The sequence below is a fragment of the Zootermopsis nevadensis genome, unplaced genomic scaffold, assembly GCF_977971745.1.
Source record: "Zootermopsis nevadensis isolate Lab colony 2312 unplaced genomic scaffold, Znev_1.0 Znev_ptg000003l, whole genome shotgun sequence".
NCBI classification, from domain to species: Eukaryota; Metazoa; Arthropoda; class Insecta; order Blattodea; family Termopsidae; genus Zootermopsis; species Zootermopsis nevadensis.
The window spans coordinates 333928-355863 of record NW_028259135.1 but is presented as its reverse complement, the minus strand read 5'-3'; the positions used below and the strand labels follow the sequence as shown (position 1 = coordinate 355863).

Genomic DNA, 21936 nt, shown 5'->3' with positions numbered 1-21936 from the left:
TCAAAACGAGGTCATCCGGAAATGAAAGACGATTTATTCAAACGATGAAAGATTTATCTCCTGTTCATTTGCACGTGGGTGTGCAAACCGTCAAAATGTGGCGTCAGTACGAAACAGAAATTATGTTAGCAATCGACGAAATATTTTTCGGCGCCAGTGACATTAATCGATTAATAATATCGAAACGATCGACTTGTTACACCACGTGTCGGCTTAGTTTCAACACCAATTAACATAATAAATATTATAAACCCTGTGTCTGTAAGTATCTACGCTTCAATACATTATTAAACATGTTTTATATACGGGTCTATTCTTCCCCGACATATCAACATGAACAAGAACCTGGTATGCGTCATTTAATTACACATTTTCCTCGGTAACGGGGGGGAAAACTTTACCATGTTTTGGCCTACCCTGAAATTGAAATTCAACAAATAAATATTTCCTAAAACGTCCATCTGATGCACACGCATTTAAATTAACCTAATAAGGTGCCTCGACATCGAGACTCAAATTCAGTACTATCCTCCAAAGTGTATCACGAGAATTTTAAATCTAGTGTTGCTAATAGAATATATTCCAATTTCCTTCAACATTAAATACGCCCAACAGGAAACTTGATAAACAGTTCGCTATTACGTCGGAATCAACAACAATTATCGACATTAACATCACTCACGAATATTATGAACTGCGCTTAAAAATATTTTGGATGGAATTTTGTGTGGGATTCACGGAAGAGAAATTTCTCAATTTCTGTCTCTGTTATGAAAGGGGCAAAAACATTTCTCCCCAATTCATGTAATTACCCTTCACTCCAAATACGACTGCAAATTACGTAACTCTGAGCGAAAAATTAATATATCGATTATTGCTGTCTTCTGGGTTATTGCGCTGTGAAGTCTGATAGATTTCCACCGTGTCAGAGGTCATACTGCCTCCGTCTTCAGACTCACCGCTGTGAAAACCTCAAATCCTACATAACATCTCGATATTCAAAACGCTCTAATTTCCCAAGGACTTCAGTTTCACACCTTGGTCCTCCAACTAACGGTTCAGCAGGATGTATACCACACGCAGAATATCTGCGGGCCTAGGCTGCGTCACATTAAAAGGGGAGGAAACATTGAAAAGTCAAGGAGGAGCTAGACTATCGCTTCCCCTCGGTTGATCAGCAAGCTCGGAGATATCTTGCGACAATCACATCTCAATTTTTCTAAATGTCTCGACGTATTTAAAAAAACTTCTCCCTTTATCACACCCTCTCCTGGTATCTCTGTTAAACCTCTCTATTCAAATTCCTTTGTGCCGGACGTCGATTAAAACTCAAATACTGACGAAGACCCTCTCAGATAACGGGGACTGAAGCTTGACGTATCGCGTGTTAAGTGCGGAACAGGTTACCGTCAAGCCACTCAACGCTGATTTAACAGATGACAACTTACCAATCACCGTGATACGGCAACTCCTGGCTTCCTCGACGGCGTCTACATTAATACGCTCTTAGCACCAGGTCTCTGTGAACAAAAACACAACGACGAGCTTGTAACGAACAACTTCTCGACACTTACATTACTTTACATTACTTTACATTCGTGTTTCCCACTTTCCTCCAAATCATAAATTTTTAATGAGCCCACCAGAAACAACTTAAGAAATTATATATCTTTCTAGACCGCTACAGATTACAAATACGCTAATTTGTCGTATATAACCTCAAAGTTATCGAGTCGTCGCCCCGTGCTGTCCCGTCAAGGGGCGGAGGCTATCCGATGAAATAAACCAATTTTCTAAGACGTCCTACCGAATGCGAGAATTGGATCTGATGTGTCCTGCTCTCTACTTTACTCAAAAATTTACTATTCTTACATCCTTAAAACACGATCTAAACAAAGAGATTTGTTTTAAATGACACACAAACTCACACACCCAAGAACATGGAAATGCGTCCAGCACAGTATTTAAAATAAGCAATAATTTCACCGTAAAATCGGAGACTGTTTTCCTTCTGCCTTAATGCAAGCAGTGAGTGATCTAGAGCACAGATTACAGGCTAATTGTAACTTCACTACGTAAACAAATACACCTCTAACTGCGACCCGTTCGTTAACCTCAGCTGGACTTATTCCAAATGTCGTTCAGTGTGCCACTGTTCGTAGAGAAAATTCGTGAGTTAATTGCCTTAACTAATTAGTGTCACTATTCTGGATCACATGCAGCATTAACACAAGAATTAGCAGCATTCCAGAACATGTTCTTTCATGCCTATGTTGAAATAACTGTCTTCAATTATATGCAGAAAGTCGGCGTACCCAAATTAGAAGCAGATGGGAGGACAGCCTGACTAAAGAACTAACTACCTGGACACGATCGTCAGCCAACTCCATCAATTTGCCATCCTCACAGCCGACCTCCCTAAGATACATCTCGATATTATCCTCCCATCTCCTTCTTGTTCTACCCAGTGGTCTTTTTCCAGAAGGATTCCCTACCAAAATTCTTGGCCCCATGCGTGCTACATGTCCAGCCCATCGGAGTCTCCTAAATTTCACTATCCTCACTATGTTAGGTTACAAACTACATAATGGTCACTATCACAATCTGCGATGGGATGACAATATTAAAATGGACAACAAACGTTTCATGTAAGAGTGTACAATGGATCTGATTGGTTCACGACACGGACCAACGGTGAGTTCTTGTGAACCTTCTGGTTCCACAAAAGCGAAATTACGAAGATCATCAAGACGATGGAGGCAGCAAGAACCTCCGAAACGTCGGTAAACTTCTACCACACTTTACGTGGTTCGCCTCCAACAAAAAACACGCAATACTTAATTTTACCTTTCGTTTTGTATCGCTGTGACTACTGTATCTTTCTGTGAAGACAAAAATGAAATTGAAGTAATTATGATCACCAAAACGCACGCTTCGAGGTCTCTGCGAAATCGAACAACGTTGTAACACGAACAGAGGAGTCCATGCGAGTGAAGACAGCGCAGAACTCGTGCCGTAGCAAAGATACCACAACTGTGCTGTTGAATTAGAGCCTCGCGGTTCCTTCCGTTGTCTTAAGCCATGAAATCTGCTGACGACTAACGTAAGAAATATTTAAAAAGAGGCTAACTTCTGAAAAGCTTGTAAAATAAACTCTTACGCCCTGTTGTGTATTTCGGAGTTGAATCTTCGGGTCTTGGCTTCGTGCCCACATGAGAGTTTGTGAAGAAGTACAGAGTTCTTATTGGTTATCAGAAATAATTAGCAAAACTAATTAACGTGGTGATATAATACCAACACAAACACCTTCTTCTCTTAAAGCCGGCCATATTAATTAAGGGAAGTGCTCAGGACTGCAGAACGTGGGTTCATGCAATCATATGACGCGGAGCGTAACAAAAGTTCCTTAACAGAACTGCAAAAACAAAGCCTTGATTTAGGACACCGTCACATGCAGTTGGACAGCGCCGTCATCAATCAAACTTGTGTACATAAAGAATGTAATTAAGAAAGCCAATTAAGTTTCGAGTGGTCGTCTATCCAGCTTTATGTCGAAATGGTGACAATCCTCGATGTACAAAAATTCAGCTCTACGAAATCAGAAATTCAAGTATTTTTCCGAACGTATTTCATAAGCTGTCCAAAAAAGGTTAGAAATTGACTAAAAGGTCCTCTTTCTATCATAGCCGATGACACCAGCACAACACAAGGCAATCCTCTGAAGCCCTAAATTCATCTCTACCTCAAAACACAACACTTACCCATAAATAAATAATCCCTGTTTACACTGAGTGTCACAGGACACCCGAATCACAAAACGCAAAATTACTGATTATTAAATCAAGCGATATATATAGTGATCTCTGGGGTTGAACCTGCCTATTCCTTGCGTATCTGGACTTAAGATGGAGTAACAAAAGAACTGTGAATATTACAAAATAAGCAGCTTCAAAATTGTATCCGGAAATCCACTTGCGAGACCTAGATATACATGATAGGATAATATTAAAACGGGCCTTAGGGTGGCCACACACGCTCCGGTTTGCCGGAAGGCTTACGTCCCTGAAGGCAACCCGGAGCGTGTGTGCTGAATTTGACCGGAAACCGAGCCTCCGATGAATCTGCAGTCGCTTGATTTCTTACCTCGAGGCTTACTGAATGTTTACAAGTCGTAACGTGTGTGGGCAGAGACGAGGGTGCTAAGTTAAACTAAGTTTAACAGCTCCAAATATGCGTCCTCATCCATTCGCAGGTATTTATGTCAGTCTGTCGGCTCTAATCGAATTTCATTCAACAAATTTATGTGAGAATGTTTTGATCCATCCGACCAACCTCTGGCCCACTTAGAACGTTTCAACTTTCTTTCCTTTTTCAACATTAAATTAACAGCAAGACCGATTAAAATCGCATCGTCTTCACTGAACATGTCGTAGCATCGACTGAAGATTAAAAAGACTGATCACAAACCAGCCACAAGACTCTCAGAGGTTTGAGGCTTACCTCCCGGCAAGCCGGAGCGTGTGGGGCCACCCTTAAAGAAATGGACTAATCTAAGTTCCAAAACTTTGCCTACAAATTCTTGTGTGCGCTACAACTCACAAAAAAATCTGTCAACCCGAAAGTTTAACCCTTTGACTATAATGTGTTACGTGGTGAGGTTTCTTCGTCGACATCCACAGGGGCACGATCCTGATATTCCACTACCCCACGGTTGTGCTTAATGAAGCATACGAACTTCACTCTTAACTTTTACTTTGTAGGATTTGAGGTTTCCACGGCTGTGAGTATGAAGATTGCTGTCTTCTGGGTTGTTGCGCTGTGTAGTCTGGTCGATGTTAACCACCATGGTGGAAATCTACCAGATTACACGGCGCAACAACCCAGAAGACGGAAATCTTCATACTCATCGCCCTGATGATGGAGGCAGTATGACCTCTGAAACGTTGGTTAACATCGACCAGACTACACAGCGCAACAACCCAGAAGACAGAAATCTTCATACTCATGGCCCTGATGATGGAGGCAGTATGACCTCTGAAACGTTGGTTAACATCTACCAGACTACACGGCGCAATCTTCAACTTTTACATTCTTTAAAATAATTACTGACATAATAAGACATATAAAGCTCTGTATTTGAACACCGCAAGCCTGTAAGAACCATTCGCTTTATTTCCGACCTGTACGCGGTGTGTCTGCAAGGAACTTCAACCCGATCATTTCACAAGGCAATTTCAAGCTCTTCCCAGAACAGAAACATCTTTCACTAAAGAAATGTGCTCTGGGGATCGCAGTGTTCATTTTCTCTTCTGGAAGAACGTCTAAAAGATAGAAGAACATCGGAATACGAGGCGGCCTCAGAACAAACAGACTGAATCCACTCGTCTGATTCGTACCACCAATGAGTGACAGCTTCCTTAATAGACGTAAAAAAGAAATTGTATCTTCTTCCTTACTTCTTTGTCTCTCTACCTACGTTTCTCTGTTCCTCCATTTCCTCTATATCACATTCATTTGTCTTTTATCTCTGTATCTCCCTTTCTTCGTTTCTGCCCACGAGTCTTTCCATCTTTTACCTCTCTCATTCGTAAGTTTCTTTCTCTCCATATTTGCTCCTTCCTTCTTCCTCTCGATGTTGCTTGTCCCCTTATTTCATCTTCTTCTTCTTATTCATCAGCGTATGGCAGAAATCATCATTAAAAACAAACCAGAATACAAACACGCAAATTAGAGCAATACAGATTCCAAATATACCCGATCCTTCTCTGGTTACCAGCCGTGTCTGGTGGTTGAATAGCGAAAAAACCAACTTCGCCCTCGTCCTCTGGGTACTCAAGTACCGAGTACTGAGCCAGAGAAGAACTTATTACACTCACTCGCCGTGAAAGCTCCAGATCATGTAACGTGAAATGTTAATCGCTTAATATAAAAAGAATCCACATTTCTACACGACCTTACAAAAATTAAGGTAAAATTGTCGCTGGTACTTAATGAGAGCCATAGAAGGCAAATGGGAGTAATCAGCTTAATATTCCGGCTGCTTTAACCCGGCTAAAGATCTCTCTGTTAGCCGAACGATAAGAAAAAATCTACTGTTCAGATTAACACCAACTTCCGCAAATTTAAGGCACTTCGTTAACATGATTTTCACCGGCGATGACAGCTTTCGTCACTGTTCTGAACTCGAAGCCGGGACTGAGAGAAGGAAAGCCACGCAACACGGACAGGGACGCTTCAAACGAAAATTTCTATCGGTATGTGCCATACTCTTAAAACATACATGCATACGCCGAATGGCCAAAGCCTTCCAGTTCTTATTTTATAAGTTACACTCTTACTTGAAAACATCAGTCTTTACTTCGTTCATCGTTTGTTATCTTTCCTTCATCCCACGCCTTACTCCATATCTTCATTTCTGAACTCGATTTTACTCCATTATAATGTTTTTTTTACAAAGGATGTATACAATCAAACAAGCAATTGGCTCGTAGTTAGTTAATGGTGCACAGCACACACTGCGCCAGACCTGCATTTCCATACAAAGTAATTGATAGAAGATTGCACAAAAGACCTGAGCGTACATAATTAACATAGAAAAATCGTAGGCACTGAACACACGGGAGTCTCGACTGTTTCCACCACAATGTCAGCCAAAATGCACCGGTCAGTAGCAGTTCGCCTTTAACCACCTTACGTCCACTACAATCTTGCAGATTGAACCGCACACACGCCTTCCTAGACGTAAAAATTTGGATTTGCTGGTAGAACTGCCACGGAACCTTAAAGTATACATTTTTAATACTGAAAATTTCTCTCTGTGCTGTTTATTTCGTCGCATAGTCGCAGAAAGGCTCGGAGCTTTTCAGTGGGCATGGCCAACTCTGAAAAACGCTGTGTAGTGAAGGGATTACTCGAACTATTACTAAAAGCCCACAAGTTTCACTAACCCACAGCCTGGGAGAGTAAACATCATCGGATGTCTTCTCAAAAACGCATAGACGGTGGCGTAATTTCAAACTGTGGCCGTCTGGCTTATGGCGTCGTTTTGGAGGGGCATCTGTACGAATGAAGAGCACTTTCAAACAAAAATAATAAGTTCTATTACAAATTCTTTACCGAATACCGGCTTCTGAAACACATTTTTTAAGTTATTAGACAAAGAAGAGCGGTTTAATTAAATCCCGTGCACAGTATTTATTGAAGGATAAAGTTCCAAAAACTTTGGTCGTCGATGTGTTTCTGCGCAATTCATTCTTTTTTCAGATCAGGTAAAAGAATTGAGAAAGTCGAGAGCAACGCAACATTGTCACTCTTGAGTTAACTAAATGTAACTACATAAAGAGACAGAGAAATATTATCGTACCTCTTTCGTCAAGGCAGTATCATTAAAAAGGCCAAATTTATAAAAAAAAAACAGAATACTAGAGAAGGGCGCGCTACAGTGTCTCGGCAACAGCAGAAACGGTTAAGGGAAAAACCACGAAAATCGGAACCGAAAACCCGGATTTTCCTGTACTTCGAAGACGGGTAATGAACTACTGACTGAAGACAGCCCTGAACTTCAAGAAACATCATCCGAACGCCTGTAAGCTACAAGTTATTCTGAATCACGTTTACCAGCTATGCGACTACCAGTTTCTCAATATGGACTCTTCTCCATTAGACATCATTTTAAGTTCAAGATCTGTAGGTGTATTGTCACTTTGAACATCGCCATAAAAATTCATAGAGGCTTTTGACCTCCAGAAGTAATCCAAAATATTCAATCAGAAACCGTCTTACCTAGCGCACATACTGTATAAATCGGTAGGAAGAGATAAGATAAAATGGTGTACACTTTATCACATCACCAAAACGAAACCTGCAAAATACGGTAGCATACAGATACGTATCTTTCTAATCGCTCGCTGATACAGGATACTAATTCAAACACAACCTGCGCTGATATTATCAAAGCTAATATACGGTTATAGTCTACGCAGATTTCGATAAAAAAAAATCTGTACTGGTTCGACTATAACAATTAAGATCGCAATTAATGAACTCACCTGGCGACAATGCTTTTTACACAAGCACCACAACACACCAGATCACGAAACACTCGTCTACCCCTGCATCACTAACCTCGCACACACCGCATTGCACGGCTGGAGACGACTGGGGTGTAATGCGTTTGGAATTGGAATAGGCGGAGTACGCATGCGCAGTGCGACCCCCCCTCCAACAGCGCACTTACCATAGTCAAGGAGCGTATTCACACTGAAAAGAGAGACGCTCAGAGTGCGAGGGTTACGAGTACAGTGCAAAGGAACAAGAGTGAAGGCGGTAACACGTGACTGGCGGCGGGGAAGGGGCGGGAACGTGTTCCGGTAACGAGCGGCAAATGACCTAATCACTTGACTACACGTGCCTCCAAATAAAATGCACTCATTACTCGAGACTGGTACAGTATGTTTCAAATAATTCTTCAATAGTGTTGTGGCCTGCTTAAAAATAGTGACCCCAAATGAACTCCATGAAGGCGATTGGTTGCAGGAGCTGACAGTCGCTCAGCTGGTAAAGGAATTTACCTTTTACTGAACCCGAAACCAGCCTACATTCTCACAACACAGTTCCTTAAGATACATTTTTATTAGTATCCTCCCATCGAAACCTCGGTCTCCTGGAGGATATCCTCCTTTCAGATTATGCTTATCAATGCTTTCTTTACCGTGTTAAAAAAACCATTTATCCCAATATAGTTAAAAACAGTCCACGTCACACTGTTTCTTGAAGATCCAATTTAAAATCCTCCGTCCAACTATGCCTTCTTCTTGTAAGATGTTTCTTCAATTCTAATTTCTCGACTAATATTTTGTATCTCTGTAAGTGCTACACATTCCTCATACCTCATCCTCGCCGAATATTATCTGGTGAAGACTACTTTGATATTTATTGACCGAGATTCGACTATAGACGTTCAGGGATGCAGAAATTAGCCACCGCTGCTCTCTGTACAAATTATTGTTCTGGTTGGCGACACTGCTGCTCTAACTAAAAACTTCACAGCCCAACATACGATTCATTCTTAGTTTTTCGCTGATGCTTTGCAGGGAGTTGAACTTCTATTTGTAATTCCGACTCCCGAGTAGTGGAATCAGAGACGTAAAGACCTTGTCAAAAACATGCAACGTTGCCTGCAGAGAAACTCAGTGCCTTCCACGTCAGTATTTTCAGCTGGAATACTCGGACTCACCAAACTTCCCGTTTGTTATCGAGCTATTTTTCCCATCTCCACTGATTTAGGTCAAAACTACACGGAAAATTACCGTGAAATAGGCACACCGCTAGTCGTTCCCTATCTGACGGGAGTAGTACAGATATGATCAAACAATTTGACGCGTCACAATTTTATGAAATTTATTGCGATTATATTCGTAATTCAAAACGCGTTTGATCATGAACTCGCAAGCACGACTTGAACTGCATTCCGAAACTAAAAACCTGAGACCTACATCGGACACATATTATGAAAAAAAAATTGGCAGATATGAAAATGTTTCACACAAAATTTATAACCACACTTGAAAGACCATCACGAATCTACGCAATGTAGAAATCTTAATAGCATAACTGCAGCTTTGGAAATCTTTGATGACAATGCCATTAATACGGGTTCGGATATTTAAAAAAGAGCATTTGTACATGCCAAGAGCTCAAATCCAGTTAGTGTAAGTACGTCTCCAGTTATAATTTTATAAGGTACAGTTTTCGTTTCGTATGAAGGAATGGTTTAACCTTGCAAGGGACGACGTCTTGCGCTTGCGCAGAACTCAGCGCTCGCTTCGTGCGCAGAACGCGTAACAAAGTAAAACGCGAGACTAGTAGAGCAGATCTTGCAAGACCCCAATGACTGTACAGTGGCATATACGAATTTAAGAGGGGTTACCAACGTAAAGGAACTTGGAAAAAGAATTATCCTGTTAGCTGTTCAATGTACATGGGGTTGACAATGTTAGGCAAACTGTAACACAATAGAATGTTCGGGTATCGCCCTTTATAAATCTGAGAGATGTATGACCGTGTAAATACGTAAACACGTCCAACCTTGATGTAGCTGTCATAGGTATACAGGCAGTCAAGAGTAAGTATGTTTAGCGACTGTTAGGGTGGTATCGCACTAGGATGCCATGGCAGCGACACCAACAGCGATGTCATGGCGTCGAGCTGCCAGAAGAAGACGCCAGACAAGCTGCCAGCTTTCGACGCCAGATGGATCAACGTTATGAGATCACGAAATGAAGGGCTATTAGCAAGGAGAAATGTCCACTTTTATCACTTTTGAGAAAATGAGATTTACCTTATCAAAACTACATACCTGGAGTGAATTTCAATTCTGTAACAAAGAAATAAGTAAGAAAAATTTTCCATACACACACTTTGCTCGTCCATACACATTATTGAATTTGAAATGTTTCAGTTCTTGCAAATCACATGTAATATTACATGAACAAACTTTATTTAATAAAACATTATAAGAGCAGGTTTCTTCTTAATTCACGTTATTTGTGATATATAGATAGATATAGATCGCTAAACAAAAAAACTTATAAATCAAGTTGCCATATTGGAAAGCGGCTCCACAAATAAAGCCATAGAAACACTTCTTAGCTAATTCTTTCTTTTCTACTGTAAATAAATCTCCTCCTCCAAATAATTCCACAAGTTCTACCCAGTTTCATTTTTTCAAGTCCCGGTTTGCGTATTCAATAGCAGATGAATCCCATAGTCGGGACTGAATTTCAATTATCAATCTTTCGGTGTCGAAATTATCCACGTTTGGAAGAAACAGAAATACACACAAGCACATCGCACGGACGCCAATGGACTGGCCAGACTGTCATGTGATGTTGATTTGGCCTTGGCAGCGATGCCAGTAGCATTTGAACTTGGCATCTTGGTTGGCAGCGATGCCAAGTTGGAAGCGCTGCCAGATGGATGCCAGGTGCGATATACGTATGACTACTAAATTAATGCATTGAGTTTGGCCGAGATGCTGGCAGCTGCGCCATGGCCTCCCGTTGGCATCCTAGTGCGATACCGCCCTTAGGGAGTTATTAAACTACGCGAAGAAAGTAATTCCAACATAACCCTCGTCGTCGGACATTAATATGACTGAAAACTGAATTACGTTTAGTACAAGTAATTACTACTTCGGTCGCATACCAGCGCCAAGTCAGAATACACGACCACGGTTAGGAGCTGGAACTGGCTGCCATCTAGCAGAGAGACGAATGACTAGCATTATTAAACTGAACGTTTCCATGTGGTTGGGTAATTCAGAAACGGATTGCTTCCTTCCTCAGAGGAAACGTCTGGGAAGCATATTTTTACATCCAGAGTTTTTGTGTAAAAGTTTTCTAAATGTGGCGGACCCCTACATGTCCTAAAATAGCGATACTCATCCTCGGGTGTTATTTTCCTGTATAAACAAACACGAATATTTTTCTCACGCACGGAGAACCTTGACTTAGTACGGCTGTACTCGTAAAGTGGCCATTACACGACACTTCTTACATGGCAAAGAACCGGTAAACTTCTGTAAATATCGAGAAATCCAACCAAAAGTCTTTAATGCCACGCTAAATGTTTCTGTACCTACCGACGTTGCATCAACATCCACAACACAAACGCGCATGCGCGTCACTGAATGACCAAAATACCAAAACATTCTGAATTCCCGAAAGGTGCGATTTAAAAACAATACAAAGACAACAAATTTTCAGCTGGAAACTGATTTGACTAATTAATCCTTGGTTTCTCCAAAGGCAGTTTTAAGATGCCAAAAAGATTTAACGCTTGTCATCTAAATATCTTACCTACCCCTTGTTTCTGACATTATGTCCTGTGGATTACATGAAACGGAACAGAATATGGTTTTATTATAATATTACCCTTCAAATTCTAGCTGGTGTAATCACACATAAACTGTAATAAATAAAATCTTCTCGGGCAATCAGCCACGTCAACTGGTTACCATAGTAGACCAACGTTTCGGGAACCAACTCTGTCCCAAACATCAGGGGAACTATAATACTTTATAGAATTTTATAAATCATGTCTATTCTCAAGCATAGAATAAAATAAGAAACAACTGCAGAATTTTTCACTATCATCGCAATCTTCGTCTAGTCATAAGATATCAACAGATATACAGGAGAAGACTAAAACATTCAATAAATCCATCATAAATTCATTTCAAAATAATGTTGTTATTTCAACACAACATTCACATCTGTTTTTCTTACTTTGCGTTATTAGTCGCATTAGTGGTTAAAAGAATAATACAGTTACGACATCACCGCGTGAGGTGTCCGAGCATGCAATTTAGCTTTTAACTAGTTGACCGATCTCCACAAAATATGACATAAATGTTATGTCACTGGAGGTCACACAACCTCATGCTTTAAATATTTCTTGCGATCACTAACGACGACACAGAAAACAAACTCGCAAACTTGTGAGGTAAAAGTTGCACTAATATTGCTAAATAAATGACATGCATTAACGTCATTCCGATTTGAGAAGGACTCAATTTAATTAATTCCGCCTGTAAACAAACCACACTGACTCTCATCTACCATAAAGATGCAAGCAGTATGTTCCTCCAAACCGGTCTATAAGGTGTCAGAAAACAACATTCCAAACTTACTAAAAGTCTCTCGAGTGTTAAAGTCAAAAAAGATTAAAGTCTGAAACATAAAACTCTTGTGTGTGAAATACTTGACGTCTCATTATGAAGAATGAACAAAGAGTAAGAGAATTTTTTAAAGAAATGCTGAATAAATAAAATGGGAAAATTAAACAATAAAGATCTTCATAATGTGTGACGCCCACCCAGCCTCCTATCCAATGGGTACCGTGGTCCTTCCCCAGGGGTAAAGCGCGGCCGGGGCGTGATGCTGACCACTCATCCCCATCTAGTGCCGAGGTTAAGGAAGACAGGAGCTATACGTCCTCTCCCCCCAAGTGCCTACATGGAGTGTAGTGGAACAGCTTCACTTATCAGCTCAAGAAGCCGCAATGAGACAAAAAATTCATACAATTTAAAAAGTAACGTAGATGGCTGTCTTCTGAGTTGTAGCGCCGTCTCATCTGGTAGAAGATTACCGACATTTCAGAGGTCCTTGCTGTCTTCATCATCAGGTCAGTAAACTAGTACCAGACTAGAAAATGTTACAACTCAGAAGACAGACATCTCATTGCCACGTGAACCTAAAATCCTACATGGACTGACATTCTGCAAGATACGATCCTTGAGAAATTCTTTTAGTGACCTTAAAATCTGTTATTTTTAACAATGAATCATCAAATCATTTCACAGGGAAAAAACTGTATATTTCAGTGACATTTTCTAAGAAATCATTATCTATGTCCGCACTAACATTTTCACAGAATAATTACCACACACAATTCAAAATATTTTATTGAGAAGAGAAGTTCCAACTTTAAAATCTTACCTAAAACTTCATTCTGTGAATCACTCCCAATAAAAATAGAAATAGGTCAGGATTTGAGGTTTTCACATCAGCGACAGCTTACACTGTGGTATAAGAAAATATGCAGTCTAGGTTCAATCTTAAAAATGGATGCCATAGGTCCATCAAGAATCTTGGTATACAATCAATGACCAATGAATGTAATAACCCAAAATACAATATAAAATCTAGTTACGAACACAGATATTTTTAAAAGATCAAACTAATTTGGGACAGGAATCATATTCACATCCAGATTGGCGTGCAGTAAAACTCATAACGGCCCTCAAATTAAGCTCCAGTATAATGCCTACTAACCTCAGACAGCCTATAGAATGTCAAACTGGACTAATGGTCAACTTCACAACAATTCATGAGATATTATTCACACCTGTACATCTATTTCTACACTTACAATATTTTCAAAAATAGTATTGCAACTGTAGTCCAGTACCAAATCTCATTTCAGACTCACAAAAGAACTGTTTTTATTAATTGTTATAAATTTTTAAGTATTAATACATATTCTGTTCCAAATGAATTCAAAACAGTTCATTCACAAACGTAGTGGCTTTTATTCCTTCACAACCACCCAGTAAAATGAGATTTGGTACTCCCATAACTCGTTTGCATGAAATAGTTTTGTAACAGCATTACAAACCAAACATATTCCTGAAGTCAATTTCTGCTATTCAATATGATTACGATAAACAACGGCGAAAAGACACTACACATTACATTATATAAATACATTATTCACTCTGTACTATAAGAGACTTGCTGGCCCCTCCTTAATAACGCTGCTACTTCACTGACATGAAGGAGACCTTAAATTTCCCATTTATAAAACACGTCTTCTCTGCCAGACCTTACTCTTTTGAACAAAACATTCAATAACTAGATGCAAAAGATGTAATACAAACGATTTCTAAAAGGGGATTAACTATTGAGAAAACATACTCACCCACACACTTGATACCAGCACGAACCTAACCGAAATGCCAATAACACAATTGCAAAAAAAACCAAGATAGATCACTATATATTCTAATTCTGTTAAAATGTTTGATTCAAAAACCGCTTTTTATAACACCAAATCGGCACATAAGACCACAATAAACACCCAACGCGCCATTCCTATTCCGCCCCAACTGCACAACAAACCAAAGCACCTAATAGCACAGACATGTTACATTACATTCTGAAACTAAAATAAAATATCAAATTAATATTCTGTCATTAATGAAAACATAGTAATCTTAAACAATTAATAAGAATTATGGTTAGGGTCTCTAATATTTAAACCATACTCTAAAGGATTTCTTTTTTCATGACATGTTATATATTAGTAATAAAGTTTTTTACATGCAAAAGGAAATAATTAGAATAATGGCTGGTGTCAAAAGCAGGGTATCTTGTAGAAAATTATTTCGTAAATTTAATATACTTCCACTTGCAAGTGAATTTATACTCTGCTTGCTATCATTTGTGGTGGAAAACATAGATAAATTTAAAAGAAATACAGACGTACATAATTTAAATACAAGACGTAAACATAATCTATATGTGCCAAATGCTAACTTTACTAAATATCAGAAAGGAGTGTACTATACAGGTATCAAGTTGTTTAATAATCTTCCACCAACAATTAAAAGTCTAAATTATGATATGAAGGTATTCAAGCCTGCATTGAAAGGTTACCTCTTTACTCACTCCTTCTATTCTGTAGATGATTTCATCTCTGCTGAAAAGGTTTAAGCTTTATATCCATAATCTACGTATATGTAAAGCAAGTTTTGTATTTATATTTAAAATTCTGAGGTTTATGTATATTAATTTGTAAAATTATTTTTCATACTTGTATTGCAGAATCTGAAATTTATGTACATTGACATGTGAAATACAATCTTGTACTTGTGTTGAAAGTTCTGAAGTGTATGTATATATTGTATGAAATGACATTTTCTACATCCTTTGGTTGAGTCCTAAGAAGGATCTATGGAATGTAAATAAACTCTACTCTACTCTACTCTATCTTAGTAACATATCTGCATTTTATGATCTTTGAAGGACTCCTAGCGGTAAATACTGGAATTATAAATAAACAAATGAGTAATGGATCGTTGAAAGTATGAATGAATGGAATTAATAAGACGTCAAAACAAAAATATTTCATTCATTATGTGTTAACGAATATTGCCCGCTGAAAGAAATTCTGCAAAATAATATGCACATACCGTACATGTGAAAGAATGTTGTGACCGTGTATCTTGTTTTGTGTTTATGTGAAAATTTAATAAAGAACAAATGGCCAGCTCTGTGTTAAATTTAAATGTTGGTATCTTAGGACATGTTGATTGCGGTAAAACAACACTGGCAAAGGCTCTAAGTACTACCGCTAGTACAGCAAGTTTCGATAAAAATCCTCAGTCTCAAGAAAGAGGGATCACGATTGATCTAGGCTTTAGTTCACTTTTAGTTGACATCCCAGAACATTTGAAGAACTCATGTTTGGAAGAACAACTGCAGCTAACATTAGTGGATTGTCCTGGCCATGCATCATTAATTCGCACTATAATTGGAGGTAGATTAAGAGATATAGATGCATTTCATCCTTAGACCACCTTTTTTTAACCATCTAGTACTCATGGGTACAGCATCACAAATGTCATTTGCTGTCAGGATTCAGAACAATCTTCTGTACTTTTATCATATAACCTTCATGGTAAATTAGTAGGGAATGAAGTACATTAAATCCCCATAACACATGGCTGATGACCAGACTTTAGTTTTGGTGTTAACAGGTTAGCATTACGCTAGTGCAATGCACATCCAGTTGAAATGAACATGGACTGAATACAGAAATGTTTATAACTTTTCAGGGGCACAGATTATTGATTTGATGTTGCTTGTAATTGACATCACTAAAGGAATGCAAACACAAACCGCAGAGTGCCTTGTTGTTGGTGAAGTGACCTGCCAGAAGATGATTGTGGTACTAAACAAAACAGATCTGCTGCCTGAAGGACAGAAACAAGCGCTGATTGATAAGGTTGCTGATCACTGCATACATAAATAAATAAGATTAAGAGGATAATGCAAGATACTTCATAGTGAATATCAGAGTTTTAGTATGAAACCTCTTCGTGTCAACACTTCATAATGAGGATGGGATAGTAATGAGTTGGCGTAGCTCAGTCAGTATAATGGCTGGCTACGGACTGGACGGCCAGTGTTCAGCAAACACAGAACAGGGACACATGGTGTGCTTTTTGTATTGATTGTTCTGTTATAACAGGGAATTAATCAGCTGATTGGCTGTCAATTTTCATGGAATACCATACCATGATGTTGGATGACACAAGGTGAAACATTCTGATAATGGAACCAGAATGTTAAAAATGCAACACAAAAGCCTCCCATTGGGCCTTCTTTCCTGAGGCACAAAGTACAGGTCACAGGCTTGCGACCAGGTTTATTAAAATATGTGTTAATTTTTACAAGTATCTTTCCCACTTTAATATGAATAATTTCCAATGGGATTCTCCCTTTTACATTTACGTCACATTTCCACCATGTTCATTGTTCACTGATTTAACTTCCTGAGTCTCGGATGAAAGAGAGATTTAATGTTTCAATTATAACGTCAAACATGCTGATTACAAATGCAATGGTAAAAGAAAGCCATTTTCTATGCTAGTTGTTTTGTATGTTGTAAACAATTTGACAGACTGACAATCAGTTATCCAAATCAGTTATGACCTCTTGTAATTAGTATACACAAATTAAATTTAATTGGCATATGAAAACAGATATACGTACTGAAAGTTACTGGTGTCAGGGTCAAGGGATCTGAGTCCAAAAAACAATGGAGATATGTTTTCTGCGTTTTGACCTGTATTTCATATTATCTGTAGCAAAACTAGCATTGCATTATTTTTTGAAGAAATAAATAAAAGTGATTTTAAGTACATCTTTACCCCCCCCCCCTCCCCCTGAACTTTATCCTGGCACTGGTGAATTATTCATTTCATTGCAGATGACAAGGAAAATGAAGTTGACATTACAAAATTCAGTTTTCAAGGATTCCCCTGTTGTGAGCGTCTCGGCAAAACCTGGGGGCTCAGAAGCTGTTTCGGCCTCCCCGCCTGTAGGTATGCAGTTTCATCGCAGATACTTTTTAGACAGGGGAAAGTTTGAGGAAATTTTTTTACAATTTTTAGGCCCTTGGTTGGATCTTACAACCATTCTTGTGATTTCTTCTGCATATATTTCTTCCACATTTAAACTAATTTTGGGCAAAGATGTGTATTCTGTAAGATATAAGACCTGAAAATGTACAGACCAGTCTCCATTTGCCTATTTGTATTGGTTTATGATTCACTTTTTGTTACAGGGCTCCAAGATCTCATAGAGACATTACAGAAGTTTGCATTTATACCAAAACGTTACGTCTCGAGTCCATTTCTTTTTGCTGTTGATCACTGTTTCAGTGTGCGTGGTCAAGGCACTGTCATGACAGGCACTGTATTGCAAGGAACGGTAAACATAAATGATGTATGTGCAATCTGATAACCGCCACTGTTATCATTAGAACCTGTCATTGACACTTAAGTTATCTTAATGTTCTTATACCTCCTTTTAAGATTCACTTCGATATACAAATCACAATTCCGTGACTTATCGACATATATTTTTTGATTTACAATTTTTCGTGTAGAGGAACATCCGAATGTTCTTTTTCATGTTGATTCTTGTGATAAATTTAAAATGTTGATACCATGATCACTGTTTCATTGGTTCAGAATATCTTACGTACACATAACTGTATTTTTCATTAATCATGGTTCATCTATTGGCAAAATAAAATTAATAAATTCAGCTATATGATGTCTGGAACCATATTTCTTGGTTCAAACCTGGTAATAAAGGGAGAAAACTAAAGTTGATATAATTTAATTTTCAGACAGTCGAAATACCATCCATCCATGTAACTAGGAAAGTGAAGTCAATGCAGATGTTCAGGAAACCAGTAGAATGTTCAGTACAAGGTGATCGAATTGGCCTCTGCGTCACTCAGTTTGACCCCAGACAGCTGGAGCGAGGGATAGCTTGTATGCCTGGATATGTTCCAGCCATTTCATTGGCCATCGTTTCAGTTCAGAAAATAAAGTATTTCAAGGGAAATGTTAACACAAAGGCAAAGTTTCATATTAGCATAGGGCATGAAACAGTAATGGCAAAGTTATCATTTTTTGGTTTGTTGCAAGATTTTAGCAACACATCTGAAGACAATGCTTTTGATTTTAATAAAGAATACAAGTTTCAAAATGAACTTTTGCCTGACCCAACGAATGACGACGAAGGCGCAAGAGCACACGAGATGCCAGTAAAGCAGTTTGCTATGCTAGAATTTGAAAAACCTACACTGGTAGTCCCTAAATGTCTTGTAATAGGATCAAAGCTAGACTCCGACATTCACGCCAAGACCTGCAGACTAGCGTTCTGGGGACATCTTTTAGAAAGCGTTGAAGATAAGAATTACTCAACAACTGTGTTACCAAAACTGAAGATTTATAAGGAAAAATGCAAATGTGGAGTGGTCGACAGAGCATGTAATCAGTATCAAGTTATTGGGAAGAGCATGTTTAAAAAAGAAACCAACATCCAGTTGTTTGTAGGCTTACAAGTGGAACTGTCTACGGGAGAAACGGGCGTTATCGAAAGCTCATTTGGACAGAGTGGGAAAGTAAAAATACATATTCCAGGTTTGTAAATTTAGATTATCAACACATTTCGTTATGTAAAGTAAAGTTGCCTTGCCACACCCTTGCAAATACTTGACCTCAGCACCAGAAGGTTGATGGTCAGCGTAAAGCCTTGGCTTTACTTTACATGCAGGGAAGGGACCACCAGTACTCATTGAATAGAGACTGGGTGGGCTCCAGACTTGGTCTTCGTGCAGGGGCTAGAGGAAAAATCCTTTGCCCCTATCACGGACCAAACCCTGGATGTCGAGTCCATAGTCAGTCAGAAAACTGGCTGAGCTGTGCCACCTCCATTTCAATATGTGTATCACGTAATTATTTGGACTGTAGTATTTTTAAAGTAAAATAGCAGGATTCTGCCCCCTTTTGCATGCATTTGCCACACTGTATCCACCATTACCATATCATCCAGGCTTCCCTCGTATTCAAAAGTGAACCCTTTTCTTTCATAGAAATTAAATCAGCCAAGGTTTAGATGTTGATTGACAAAAAATTTATCAGAATTCATAGGCCACTAGTTCATCAATGACCAAGGATTGGTTCAGGAGTTCGGACATACAATACGACTACAATGTCTTGTTCATATTCATAATAATAATTCAGATTTGGCTATTAATCATTTAACGCTCGGCAGTAAGTGTTTACCACGAGCTTTAACTGTTTTTTGTACTGATGGGATTCAGCCATCTACATTTGTACTTGGTTGCATGGAATAACCTTGTAACAATCTTGACAGGCTTTTGAACAACGCACACTATCCAGGTTTGTGTGTGAAAAATGTCAAAATACAAGTCTTTAGAATTTGTGTGCTGAAATATTTATTATTACATTTATGTTTTATCTGACCTCTTATAGTCGTCTTCAAGGGTATGATAAACATGAAAAACTTCTAACCTGAAGCACATTAAATATTCATTATCTTAGAATTTAGAAAGATAACTTCCATCATTGCTGGGGGTTCGTCGTGCTGACCACACGTCACCCTATATCTGGTTGGATGATCGTTCACCTCTGCTTAGGCATGTGAACGTGAGGTCAGCTAGTCGGCTTTGGCTCTCTGGAGCTGTTACGCCGCGGATTTAATTTAACTTCCATCATTTGTTGCTCTTACAATAATACGCTGATTGGAATGACAATATAAACTTTATTTGTAACTTCAGCATCCCAGTGTGAGCCGCTTCATATATTCAGTTTTTAAAACAATAAAGTTAAGTTATTCTTGGCTATATTGTGTTATCATGTTATGTTCATATTGCAGTTTGGGTTGTTTATTGTCCTGTCCATCTGCTCTACATTAGCCTCCCTTGTACTTGAAATATTACTTTTATTAGATTTTGTATCTTCTGTATCTATGTTCTGTTCACTCTCTATGGGTCTCTTTACAACTACTTTACCAATTTTTTGAATGAAAATTGCAAATAACTGTATTTTGACATTTTTTCAATATAATATACAAGGTATCACTACCATTTTGCTTTATCTAATTTGTCACAGGCCTTCAAAAAAAACTGACATATTATCATTCTCAATTATTTACTTCTTCGGATTTTTATAATTTTCAGATGGACTCAAAGAATCAACTTCTGTACTTTTACCTAGCATGACCAAGAAGAAAGGCAAGCATTCTGATCCTCAGAACACTTTACCGGATCCTGAACCCATAAAAATAGTGTTACACTTCAGAAGATATATTTATGACCCAAAGAAGGAAATTATCCAACCATAGCAATCGCGACTGAAAGGCAATAACCTGCCGTCTTCTCAAAGTTTTGCTTCGGATCACCTGGGTGATTGTTGTTGCACGCCTCTGCCAGATGCCACTGATTTTGAAAATGGCTACCCCACAACAGAGGAGTTACTGTGTTCTGCAGTTAGCGAAGGAAGAGTCTGTGCAGTGTGCATTTCCAACACAATTTCGCACGGAACCACCTACCTGAATATCCATTTATGCTTGGTACAAGAAATCTGAGCAGAAAGAGTGCACTTGCCAATGATGTCGTGCAGTGCAGATAGCCAGACCTAACTCCGTGTGACTTCTTGTGGGGGCTACATGAAAGACAGAGTGTCTGTTGTGCCTCTGCCGCAGTCTCTGCCAGAGTTGAGGAAGTGAATCACAACTGCCATAGCTTCCATCATTAGGGACACCACATTTGTATTCTGTATCATTCTGAAAGTGTAAAGTTCTTTTGTGCTCACTCGGTATTGACAGTAATACAATAAACAATTATCATGGTTAAGAAATTCCCTACGCTGTACAGAACCCGAAGTTTTATTACCACATTCACAAGATCCTGCCACTGTATGCTATGCTAAGTCTGATCTTGAAAAGTCCACTTAATATTATCCTCTGATCTATACGTACGTCTCCAGATTGGTTTCTTCCCTTCATGTTTCCAGACTAAAATTCTGTACACATTGCTCATCATTGCATTCATGTCCCAGAATTTCATTCTTCTAGACCAGTGGTATTCAACCTTTTTTGTTCGTGTACCCCCAGATATAATTTCTCTTCAACTTTGTACCCCCAAAGTTGTTGGCGTATAATTCAAGTTATACATAGTATATAATCTACATCTAAAATAAATTAAATAAATTAAATTACTGATTATTCAGTGTTTATCGTAAAATAATATATATTTTTTTTAAATTTC

The 21936-nt window shown here is 38.7% G+C and overlaps 2 protein-coding genes across 5 annotated transcripts in view; one reads left to right on the top strand and one right to left on the bottom strand.

The window, feature by feature from the left end:
* The window catches only part of LOC110830682 (WD repeat-containing protein 47), a 123114-nt gene extending 108435 nt beyond the window's left edge, over positions 1-14679 (bottom strand). Inside the window, exons 1-2 of one of the 3 annotated variants that reach the window (XM_087359886.1) lie at positions 14482-14679; positions 1449-1520 (exon numbers count right to left, since the gene is read on the bottom strand). The gene's annotated coding sequence lies outside the window, so the exon portion shown is untranslated. Of the gene's footprint in view, positions 1-1448; positions 1521-8048; positions 8148-14481 lie in introns of those variants that run through there. The other 2 variants (XM_087359896.1, XM_087359903.1) reach the window with 2 other exon arrangements.
* A 942-nt stretch (positions 14680-15621) lies between these two features.
* On the top strand, positions 15622-21545 carry eEFSec (eukaryotic translation elongation factor, selenocysteine-specific). 2 transcript variants are annotated; one of them, XM_022066016.2, is made up of 6 exons: positions 15622-16101; positions 16400-16569; positions 17557-17671; positions 17914-18074; positions 18484-19285; positions 20848-21545. In XM_022066016.2, the coding sequence occupies exons 1-6, from the start codon at positions 15825-15827 to the stop codon at positions 21009-21011; spliced, it is 1689 nt and encodes a 562-aa protein (XP_021921708.1). In that variant the 5' UTR covers positions 15622-15824; the 3' UTR covers positions 21012-21545. The 2 variants fall into 2 exon arrangements, with proteins under 2 accessions (XP_021921708.1, XP_087215988.1); XM_087359862.1 differs by lacking the exon at positions 16400-16569 and having other exon boundaries at positions 17557-17667.
* Positions 21546-21936: the final 391 nt, after the last annotated feature.

What these genes read in the sequence shown, in the direction of transcription:
- eEFSec (XM_022066016.2), top strand. Translation starts at nt 15,825, where the DNA reads ATGGCCAGCTCTGTGTTAAATTTAAATGTTGGTATCTTAGGACATGTT. An exon ending in AATTCGCACTATAATTGGAG is followed by an intron (nt 16,102 to 16,399) that starts GTAGATTAAGAG and finishes ATAACTTTTCAG; the next exon opens with GGGCACAGATTATTGATTTG. An exon ending in GAACGGTAAACATAAATGAT is followed by an intron (nt 18,075 to 18,483) that starts GTATGTGCAATC and finishes TTTAATTTTCAG; the next exon opens with ACAGTCGAAATACCATCCAT.